The sequence below is a fragment of the Schistocerca nitens genome, chromosome 8, assembly GCF_023898315.1.
Source record: "Schistocerca nitens isolate TAMUIC-IGC-003100 chromosome 8, iqSchNite1.1, whole genome shotgun sequence".
NCBI classification, from domain to species: domain Eukaryota; kingdom Metazoa; phylum Arthropoda; class Insecta; order Orthoptera; family Acrididae; genus Schistocerca; species Schistocerca nitens.
The window spans coordinates 204,723,523-204,735,728 of NC_064621.1; the positions used below are offsets into that span (position 1 = coordinate 204,723,523).

At 39.0% G+C, this 12,206-nt stretch overlaps 1 protein-coding gene across 11 annotated transcripts in view; it reads right to left on the bottom strand.

The window, feature by feature from the left end:
* The window catches only part of LOC126199364 (protein polybromo-1), a 355,023-nt gene that overhangs the window by 262,284 nt on the left and 80,533 nt on the right, over nucleotides 1–12,206 (bottom strand). For all 11 annotated transcript variants that reach the window (XR_007540157.1, XM_049936255.1, XM_049936256.1 and 8 more), the window contains 2 exons: nucleotides 10,001–10,170; nucleotides 9,810–9,922 (listed from right to left, as the gene is read on the bottom strand). Coding sequence is in view for 10 of the 11 variants with exons in the window: in XM_049936255.1 (XP_049792212.1) it covers nucleotides 9,810–9,922; nucleotides 10,001–10,170 (283 nt within the window). In the remaining variant the exon portion in view is untranslated. The remainder of the gene's footprint in view (nucleotides 1–9,809; nucleotides 9,923–10,000; nucleotides 10,171–12,206) is intronic.

A 12,206-nucleotide genomic window follows, 5' to 3' on the forward strand; every position in this document is an offset into this window, starting at 1 on the left:
AAAAGATGGTGAGAGGCAGATGGCACATTTAAAAGTAGACTACATTATTTATGTATAAACAGTGTGTGTGTGTGTGTGTGTGTGTGTGTGTGTGTGTGTGTGTGTGTGTTTTTCTTAATGTGAAGGATGATTGTGCCTGACAGCTTTGTGTAATTTTCACTGTACTTTTAAATGTTCATGTTCCTATCTGCCATTCAATGCCTCGTCTGTCTGGTTAATAGTGGTCTAACCTAATTCAACATGTTGAAGATCACACTGGTCACATAGACCATTTATTTTGTGCCATGAACTGTTGCTTACAGTTTGACATAAAAACAAGCTGAGAATTGCTGTTACACTGTGCCCTTATTCTTGCTCGGAAATTTACTTTTTAATGATATCCCAAAACTTAGCATCAATATGTGTGACACTGACTAGTATTATTTGGGGAAAATAGGGATTAAACCCAACACAGAGTAAACAATTCCAAATAGCTGATCTGTCTGGTGCGACAGAATTCAAAATTAAAGCTGAAACTCCCAATTCCAAATTTACAAGTAATTTGTGTGGAAATATCCTACTATGCTCAAAACCTTAAGAGAGTGATGTCTGTAGCTTATCACTTTCTTGGTTTAGCATAGTGATAGGGATGCACCTACCAAGGTAAAGTTGGGAACACTACAAGGACTGTTTATGTTCTGCACACGTGTAATGATTTAGATACACTTCCTATGATTGCTGACAGGGGCGATGTCAACAATAAAGCAACACACTACAAGATACATGTAAGGAAACTCAGGCAACATGATTAAGGAAGAGGGAAAGTGCCCCTAATATTCTACTGACATATTATCAAAAATTCCTTCAACCAGGTTAGTTCAATATATATTGTTAACATTTTCAGAGTGTTACAGGTACTAAAATGTAAGGTGATCTGTGGGAAGGGAATAAACCACTAAAGTGATTGTATGCAAGTTTTTGGTTGGGGGAGAGGTGAGATAGGTCACTAAGTTGGCCACACCACTTTTAGCCCTCTCCCTGATGGGTTCATTCTTTTTAAGAATATTGCACCTCCTCACAATAGGTGTACTGGTACTTAACTCTCAGTTTCTCCATGTGTGTCCTCAACACATTCAGTTCAACCTCAGTACGAGAGTAAATTTTCTGTAGAGGTTTTTTCTACATCTTGCCCTTTTTTTTCCTTGCTGCCTAGATTCTGATGTATGGGATGTGAGGTTGAGCGGAGTGACTAGTTGATTTCCTACAACAGACTTCATATCTGATTATTTCTGTGGATGGGTCATCGGTCAAAACAAGCATAGAATATGTCGTCTCCCCCCCCCCTCCCCCTGCTCCCATGTGTTGCTGTTATTCATACGTTATCTATCTCTCAGTGTCAATGTTGCTGCTGGTGATGGGACATTTTGGCATGTTGCTCTGTGTTCTTTTGCAAGGGTACTAGCAAACTAAGCATGGGATGAAGTGTATATATAAACAACACTGATGCAAAATTCTCTATTTCTGCACATTGTCCAACATAATTTCTGAAGAGACATTTCCAAACGAGGCCATTTCAGCAGCAGCACAAAAATTTATGGTTAACTGTGGGTAGTAGAATTTCATCTGAGGCTTTAAATTATCTCAGTTCTTTAAAACAGCACTATACTGATTCAGAGTTCTAAATTTGTATCACAGTCATGAAAAGATACAAGAAGCCAACCGCTCGCAGCAAAAATCATTACTTGCTCCGACTCCAGACACACACAAGTCTTCTATCCTTCCCCCAATCAATTGCACAGCCCTTTCTGCTTCCCTCCTCCTCTCCTCCTTTTTGCCCTGCCAGCACAGCCTCCCAATGCTGCACCTAGCAACACACCATTCTCTCCTCACTATGTCATTCTCAATGCCATCAGCAGCACTACAGTACCCTCTGCAATCCCTTACCCTACTATCCTTCCCCCCTCCTGTCTCTGTACCACAATTACTACAGCCTAGAGAATATAGAGCCCACAACAATTGACAGGTAGACCACATGTCACGAAGCCAGTGCCACACCAGGGCAATTTCCACGCAGAATCCCATTGTAACCTTTAAAATTTCACAGATTATGGCCAAGCCCTCATCCCATAGGCTACAGTTACATGCATCATACTTCCACTGTTCAATGTTTGTGCAGGTATCATCAGCTTAGTTAAAGCTGAATTTGTTTCTAGATTTGTGCATCTTTGCATTAGAACACAGTCCACAAACTGATGGAATCACCATCCTTATTGAAAACAGCTTGCACCTGTTTTCCCAAGAGCAATGTTCAGAAATCAGTGCAGATTTTATTCAGATTATTATTTCATGGGTAGGGAGAGGTTGGACAGTACAGATTGAAATTTAATGCGAAGAAGTGTGAAGTGAAGATGACAGCAAATGATGAGATGAGACTAGCATCAAATATAAGTATTAGACGACAAGTACTAAAGAAGGTGAAAGTTTCAAGTACTTGGGGATCTAAAAGAAGATAGCTGGAGGCATGATAAGGAGATCAGTGAAAGGTGAATGCAAGCAGATGGATTCCTGCAGAGGATAAGAAGCCTTGTATGGAGCAAAGAAGTACCAGTAACATCAGAAATGTGGGTACTGCAGATAAACCAAGTGAGCAGCATACAGGCTAGCAAGATGAAATATCGAAGAAGCAGAATAGTGGGTAGGGTAAGGAATGGCATGGTGAAAAGTAGTGAAAACAAAGCCGATTAGGGAGACCATAGAAAAAGACATAATTGAAATGGTATGGGCAAGTTGAAAGAATGAGAGTTAGGATACCAAAACAAGCTAATGAAATGACAACAGGAGGCAAAAGACCTAGGGAAAAACCAAGACACAGATGCATCATCAGAGTGAAGGCATGTGTGAAGGAGAAAGGCAAATGGGGAGGGAAATATGGTCGGATGACAAGGAAAGACAGAGAGACGTATGTTCCAAACAAACACAACAAAGGGCTGCAACATGATTATTATTGTTGTTGTTGTTGTTGTTGTTGATGATGATGATGATGATGATAACTGGGCGCAATAACAGGAAAACTTTTGTAGTCAGTGCAAGTGGAATAAACAGTGACCTCAACTCATATTTACTCAAGCTGTGTAGTGGTGTCTTAAGGACTTTGAACCTTCATTCCTAAACAGCACAAATAATAGAGAAATGTTCAAGTACTTCTGAAAAATGATAGTTGACTAGTCCTTACTTTTCGGGGGCTTGTACTTTTAGAAAAAGAGTGACAGAAGCTGTTTTAGAAGTATGTCATATTTTGGGAAAATTTTTTCACAAACAATTATTCTAAAATAAGGAACATCAGACAGAAGTTACTTACATTTTCAATACAAATGCATATTTCTTTTCCTTATTAATGTTCTCTTCTGGACATCTGTTTTTCCATAAATGATATAAAACCTGTGTTTATGACATTAGATCACACTTTATAACCGCAGATTTCACGAAAGCCCAAAACTAAAACAAAGTAACCATCTTCAAAATAAGTCGTATGAGTGACAATGCTGAAGAATGTTTAAATTTTTTATTTGTCCTCAGTTCCTTTCCAGTGTAACATAATCTGTGTGAAATACACAATTTACCACATTTTATCCAGTTCAACAAAAATTTCGTACTGGGATCTCCATCAAGGGTTGATTGTGCCGTCATGTCTATAACTTTAGCAGTCAGCCTGTGATGCTACCAGAGGCAGCGGCAGTCGCAGGCCTCCTTTCACACAGGTTTCACCATTACCCGCCCCAAGCAGGAGTGAGATCACTGCTCACTCCTGTTGCACCTCAGTATCCAGAGACAATGTGTGTGAGTTGTGCGTGTATGAATGTTTGTCTCTTTTTTTTCCAAATCTGGAGGAGGATTTTCTCCAACAGATTTGTCTACTTTTAAATGTGCCACTCTGCCGCACAATGCCTCCTCAATGTTAGAAGTGGTAATCTATCCTATTTATATTGTTGTTATTCTACCAGGGAGTTTCCATTGTTTGATATATCAAGGCAAAACGCACAAAAAATTCTGTACAGCATTTTTATCCAAGGATTTAAACTAAATAAATAATCCCCCAAGAGTGTGAAAGAGATGACTAAAATACATTTATTTAAAAAGACAATCAAAGCATAATTCTCAAATGCTGCACATTATATACTTAAGAGTCCTCTTCAAGTTTGTGGGGTTGGTGTGCAGTGAAAAGCATCAAAATGCTAAATGAGCAGTGCACAGTAATTGTTTATGTTATTAAGCTGACTTGTTGCAAATGACTTGTTGCAAGTCTGTTCAAATTCGGAGAACTGCATGTATTGTGTAACTGACTGAGGTAATACTTTTGTTAGGCACCGGCCTTAGATTCAGGAGGGTGGAGGCTCCTCCTGTCTTGCCATCCTGTCAGAGGTTGTTCATGTTCCACCAAAAACACTCCAAACAAAAACCAGGATAGTTCCTTCAACAGGATTAGAGCCAATCATTGTCCTGTCCTCCCATTAAACACATATGTCTATTTATGTGTATTTCCCTATGAATTGTGTTCCCCCTGTACTAAGCTGACTGAAACTATAACACTGTAAAATTATGAAAGGAACAATAAATTGCTGATACTGCCATTCTTTGCTGCGGTGCAGTTTGCATTTTAGCACCCTCTGCTGGTCTGTGTCTGAGTGGACATGTCAACACAGGAGACACTCTTAACCACTGAATGTCACATTCATGCAGCTGCATTGATTTGTACGAGGTGTGGCTAGAAAAAAACCGGACTAGTACTGGTGAAACAATAAAACGAATGCAATAAGGCTGAAAGTCGCGTGGCCTGTCACGTGACTCTCGCTCCGCCTACTGCTCGAGTTTCATCTGCCTCCTGCACTCAGTCTGCCCGTGGCGTCTGTTTTAAGTAGTTGACGTTTTGTCTGTGTGTCGGAAAATGTTGAGTGTACAGAAAGAACAGCGTGTTAACATCAAATTTTGTTTCAAACTAGGAAAATCTGCAAGTGAAACGTTTGTAATGTTACAAAAAGTGTACGGCGATGATTGTTTATCTCGAACACAAGTGTTTGAGTGGTTTAAACGATTTAAAGATGGCCGCGAAGACACCAGTGATGACACTCGCACTGGCAGACCATTGTCAGCAAAAACTGATGCAAACATTGAAAAAATCGGTAAACTTGTTCGACAAGATCGCCGTTTAACAATCAGAGCAGTGTCTGAGTTAACAGGAGTTGACAAGGAAAGTGTTAGGCAGATTCTTCATGAAAGTTTCAACATGAACAAAGTGTGTTCAAAAATGGTTCCAAAGTGTCTCACAATTGAACAGAAGGAACGCCGAAGAATGATTTGTTCTGACATCCTGGAAAACATTGAAAGTGATCCCACCTTCTTACAAAATGTTATTACTTGTGATGAATCGTGGTTTTTTACTTACGATCCCGAAACTAAACGCCAATCGATACATTGGAAAACTCCTGGTTCTCCATGACAAAAAAAAGCATGAATGTCAAAATCGAAATTCAAGGCAATGATGATTTTTTTTTTTTTTTTTTTTTTTTTTTGACATCAAAGGGATTGTGCACATTGATTGGGTACCAGAGGGACAAACAGTGAATCAGCATTACTACATTAGCGTCCTGGCTACCCTACGTGAGCGAGTAGGGAGAAAACGGAACGATTTGTGGAGAAAAAAGTCATGGATCCTTCACCAAGACAATGCCCCAGCTCACAGTGCGTTGTCTGTGAAGACGTTTTTGGCAAAACACAACATTCCCATCTTAGATCATCCACCCTACTCACCTGATTTGGCCCCCTGTGACTTTTTTCTTTTCCCTAAAGTCAAGTCAGCTTTGAAAGGAACTAGATTTGAGACTGTTGAAGCAGTAAAAGAAAAAGCGACGAAGTAATGTATGGACTTACCGAAAATGATCTGCAGCATTGCTATGAACAGTGGAAAATTCGTATGGAGCGGTGTAGAGACCGAGGAGGAGAGTACATTGAAGGAGATAACATGAAATTGTAAATAAATGTTTTTTCCAGCATCAGTCCGGTTTTTTTCTAGCCGCACCTCGTATCTTTTTTTTTTCCATTCCGCAAAAAATTATCCCTTTGGGACCGATCTCCCATACCTTCTTTTTCTTCCTAAATATTTCAGTTTTGATTCTACGTGGCAAGATCATGAGAGCAATTGACACATGCCTTAATTTTTTTAGCAATTTTTTAAAAAAGACATTTTTAACCTTTTTTATTATTAGATTGCAAAGCCAGTTAAAAAAATTCTTAGTTTATAGAACTGAAGTGATATTCAAAATCCCTGAAAACAGTCATCTGAACTTTCTTCTTCTTCTTCTTCTTCTTCTTCTTCTTCTTCTTCCTCTTCGTCATTTTCGTTGTCCTATTCATATACAGGATGGTCTTCACTGTCATCAAGAGCATTACTTATGCCACACTTCTTGAAAGATTTAACAATAATGTCTTCCCTCACTCTAGACCATACTGTTTTTATTCATTGACACACTTCTTTGATTGCAAGTCATTTTAAGGCTCCATTCAGTGTGGATTCATGGTGGGTTTCATCCATATCCATTTGTTCCAGTCCTCTTTCACACACACTTTAAACGTTTTATTTATCAAGACATCAAGCAGTTGCGATTGTGAAGTAAGTCCTCCCAGAAAAACATCAAGCTATGTATTTCCTTGTCTCAATTTATCTTTCACAGACTTTTTTGACACTAAACTGATCCAGCACAAGAAGAGAAGAATTCTCAAGCTGTGACATGGTCGCGAATGGAACTGTGACCCAAAAACGTACAAGAAACTTCTTTTTTCACATCTATGGTCACAAGTTTGTGACCACAGGTTGAAATGAAAGAAATTTATTCTAGAGAACTCTTCTTCAATAAAGCACCTTTCCTTCTCTCTCAATCCATAATTTCATACCAGCATAGTCCATCCAGCCCTTGTCATGTAGTTTAACACCACCACCTGGTGGTATTTCAGAAGTTTTTGGCAATGTTTTGGGCTTTAAAATGTTCACTGGATTATGTTTAATACCATCAGCACAACGTGAAGGACAACAGTGTAGTGCATTTTTTATGTCCACTTGTTTTTATAATTACAGTTTTAGTATCTTTCATGGCAACAGTTCTGTTGCTTGGCACACCAAACATCAGAGGAGTTTTGTCCGTGTTCACTATCTGGTATGGTTCCACATGGGTTTCTCTCGATGTTGAATAATAAAGCGATGGAATAATAGTATTTTCTTTTTTGCATTTTCTGAGATATTTTGGCTTTGGTTCGCATACTAAGTCCATGATGCTTCATAAACCTGCAGCACCAACAAATTCTGCCCTTAAAGTCTGTTAAGTCCCACTGTAACACTAGCTTACGAGTGTGTATTTGAATCATTTTCATACTAATTACTATGCCATTTTGTTAGTGTCCTTAAATCCATTTCAATGCATTATCATCTAGTTTTGGTCATTTTGCATTCAATCCTCTTTTGCAGATTTAGTCTTCTTCATTTTCTTTTTTCCAGTTCTTATTTACTAGCCCACCAATCACGAATGGTTTCTTCTGTTGGTGGAGGGTCAAAATGGCACCCAGCTGCTCTGTTTCCATTTTCTTCTGCATCTGCTATTACTTTCAATTTAGAGCCCCCATCATATGATTATCTTATTTTTTCCATTAGAAAACTATCTACTAACAAAAATATTGTACTGTTACTGAAAATGCAAATCATTTTCAATTCAAGTGTACTGGCACTGTAGACTGCAATGATACATCACAGGCTAGATAGTGTTCTGGTTTTGTGATGATGGGGCAAGAGGAAGACAGCATTACCGAGCTTGTGAATCACTGTGACTCAAGTTCATCGCGATCGGTGCAGTAATGCTAACCAGTTGAATCGAATGTTGCCAGATAGACAGGTTTCCCGGGCTTCGAATATATGGCCATTTTTAAGACTGGTGGGGATTTTAAATCAAACACCGGAATTTTTGTATTAATCTTGAGTAAAAGATGTACCTGAATTCTAGAGGCAATTTTTTGAAGAAAAAAGAGTCATAGTCAGGAAAATATGGTATTACTCTGTACACATGCATATGACTCCTCCTTACTGCGCTACCTTGTTTCATCTATCACACGTCATCCATCAATTACATGCAAATGTTGTGTGGCCTTATTGCTTAACTCTTAAAACAATGCAGGGAGGTTTAGTAAATACAGTCATACCTTTAGACGGATGAAGCCTGCAGTCATTACTCTGGCAAATTCACTAACTCGAAAGGTAGAATGCTCAGGACTATAACTCACCTGCTTCATTATGTTTCCGATGTCTATTACTCTATCACACAATTCCTCCAGCAATTCCCCGTCATCAATATTCATAACATCACAGCAAGGGATCAGACATTTGCCTGAGTTAAGCACATCAAACCTGAGATTCCCCTAACTTTTTAAGTTTGAGGAGGTGGCCAGCTTATTTAGCAGTGGTCATTTCAATAAACAGCACACCATTCCTAAGTGGATTGATTTTAGTGGTGTAATAATACACTCTAACTTTTTTCTATATGGAAGATTTTACTTTCATCAAATGTCCTTTCTTTTCTTTTAATCATTATACAAGGGTTGGAACTTTAATAGTGGCAACTGTTTATTTACAGCTAGTACAAAATAGACGTGTTTCAAAGTTTTACTGACCTTCAAAGTAGTCACCAGCAATGTGGAAGAAGTAGGATACTCTTAATAGTGGCAGTTGTGATGACAGTTTAAGCGGCGCGAAGTATTTCCCGACGAATCTGTAGCAGTTCTGAAGTGAATGTCGTGTAGTGTTTTCTTCAGTTTAGAAATCGAGTTGAACTTACAAGAACTTAAGTCAGGGGAGTGCATTAGGTGGTATAGTACTTAGCAGCTCCATCAAACAAATCGGTAACAGCTTGACTTGCACTGTACGTGCTTGATCATTGCCCTGCAAAATGATGGTCAGGTCCTGCAGAAAGTGTCATCACTTCTGTCTACACGCTGTTCATTTTTGGAACACAACCTGTGACCAGCTTAGAGACAGAAGTGATGACACTTTCTGCAGGACCTGACCCTCATTTTGCATGACAATGGTCAAGCACGTAGAGTGCAAGCTGTTACTGATTTGTTTGACTGATGGAGCTGCTAAGTGCTATACCACCTACTGCACTCCCTTGACTTAAGCCCTCGTAAAGTTCAACTCTATTTCTAAACTGAAGAAAACACTTCACGACATTTGCTTCAGAACTGCTACAAATTCGTCAGGCAATACACCGTGACACTCAAACTGTCAATACAACTGGCACTGCTAAGAGTATCCTACGACTTCCACATTACTGGCAATGGGTCATACACAATGCTGGTGACTACTCTGAAGGTCAGTAAAACTTTGAAATACATATTTATTTTGTACGAGCTGTAAATAAATTGTTGCCACTATTAAAGTTCCAACCCTCGTGTATTTTGGTACGGATGTACCCTGTGATTGATTACGCTCTTACTGTTTTGACCCACTAGAGGTTTTTAGATTTTGGGTCAAATCATTTTGGCTGCACAGATGCTAAGGAAATAAATGTACACCAAAGTGAGCTCCCAAATGCTTGTTGTCTTTATATATCTGAGGGACAGTACAAATACATTCCCGAGATGCTACCTGCTAACAACTGTTTTCCCCTCAAAAGTCATCCAGATTATCAGCAGACACAAAAAGCAATACCCCTCTCCGATCCAACTGCCAGTACCTAAAGAATACACAAAATGGCAATAAATTATCTCAGAGGCAAATGTTGTATTAGGTTCCTTACCTGAAGCTTTTTTCGAATCTGAGAAAGAGATATAGGATTCTTTATCTCCTTATAGTAGTCTGGATAATATCTTCTTGATGGTAATTTCCAAAATGGTTCACTTAAGAGGTGGCCTACAACAAAGAAAAAATAATAGAAAACAAAAGAAAGAAGTTTGTATACCAATTTCAGAATCATAACCCACAATTTACCTTGGTTATTTGTATTGTTCTTTATGGTCTCATACAACTGCCAACGAGGATTGTCAGTGTCCTCTGCAGTATCTTCTTCTATAAGGCCTTCATCTTCAGATTCTTCCTCCTCATCTCTTAAGGCAGCTGTAATGGCAGATAAAGACTGGGACCCTCTGAGCCTCTTACTCCTGAAAATCAAAGTATTGTAACAAATATATAAAAATGTAAACGTCGTGTGACTAGGGCCTCCCGTCGGGTAGACCGTTCGCCGGGTGCAAGTCTTTCGATTTGACGCCACTTCGGCGACTTGCGTGTCGATGGAGATGAAATGATGATGATTAGGACAACACAACACCCAGTCCCTGAGCGGAGAAAATCTCCGACCCAGCTGGGAATCGAACCCGGGCCGTTAGGACTGACATTCTGTCGCGCTGACCACTCAGCTACCGGGGGCGGACTATATAAAAATACATTACGAAAATACAATACATATGTTATAAAATATGAACACGGAGAAGGCCTGCAGGGGCTTGGAGAGTCAGTACGAAGTCTTCAGCTAACAGTAATTGCTCTTTAATTACACCAAATTCATGTGAAAGTGGCACCTGTTGAATATCATCAACAATGATGTACCACCCTAACAACTTTCTGTTTCTTCTAATTAACAAGAATACTTGCAGCAGCAAGCAAATCCCTTGTTGACAGTTGCACTCACAAAACCTATACAAAAGTTAATATCCAATTCCCAACAGCCAATACATTTTATGCCAAGGAAATCGTTACAACTACCAGACCCTCCAAATCAAAAGTGTTTTTGCCAATCTATTTTTCCTTGCTTTTCTTTTTATTTCCACATTTGTTTCTCTCTTTCCTTTTTATTTCTTTCTGGTAGCTCAGTAAGTTGTTCTCATCTCACAAGGAAACCACATGCTTATCAGATTTTTGCAACATTTTTTATATTTATGGTATGTAAGTCCAGAACTAAAAACATCAACTTGCCAAAGCAGTTTGATACAACTCTCAAAAACTAGTGTCACATATTAAAACCTAAGCCAATACATGGTACACAAACAAGCTGGCGGTGGCTCTATTATGCTCCACTGGACTCGTGGATGCCCATTTGAATCTTCCCAATATTCACATGTTGGGAACATTCACATGGGCATCTGTGGGTCCAGTGACACTCAAGCAAGGCATTGTGTGGTCAAGGAGTCTCTTACACTGGTTGCAGACATCTTGCACCCATTCATGACGATCATGTTTCCCGATGGCAGTGGCATTTTTCAAAAAGGTAATGCACGGTGTCACAAGGCCAGGAGTGTGATGGAGTGGTTCGAGAAACACAGTGACAAGTTCAAACTGTTCACAGTAATGAAGAAGTACTCGTAGCTCCTAAGCAATGCACTGGACAGTCTATGTTCACTAGACATTTTTGTCTTGTTTTGGTCCATAGTTCTACTTCTTAAAATATGGAAAGCAAAGAGCTTGCAGTATGAGATATTTGTTTCACAGTATAGATGATGAAGTAGTCATAGCTCTTAAGGTAATCATTTTACAGCCCTTGTTTACTATACTACTTTTTCTTCAAATGATCATTCCTGTCATATCCCAGCGTATTGACCATTCCTCCTGGGACACCCTGTATACATAACATTGAATATTACAGAACATGATATTGTTAAATTTATAAGAAAATTCCAGAACCTATTACAAAACATGAAAATGAATAAAAAAAATATATGCAGAAAGCAACATGCAACTGGCAACCTTTCAGGTAAAATTCCACACCTCTACCCACTACACTACATGTACGAAGTTTCAGTTTAAATCTATGTCTCTGAACTTACAGTGTAATGAAGGCTTTGAACACCAATATATCATTAACTGATATTTAATTACAACAAATTGTACTGAAAATGACACATTTTGATAAGTTTTCAACAAGTTAGTGCCTTTTAATTGACATACCTTTACTGGATGCAAATTATATTATTGTCACGTCTAAACTGCACCAAAATTAGTTTGTAGCATCTTCTCCACTTCCTCCAGGAGTATCCATCATTCACCCAACAACACTGATGAATAATCCTAGTGTCGAATGGTGTTTTACCACAGGCCACTTGGTCTATCTTTCCTCCCTCCACATTTGAAAGTACACAAAAACTGCTGCACAATGTCCAGCACTTGCCTATGTTGTTCCTTGATCAGGACAGATCCTATTGTC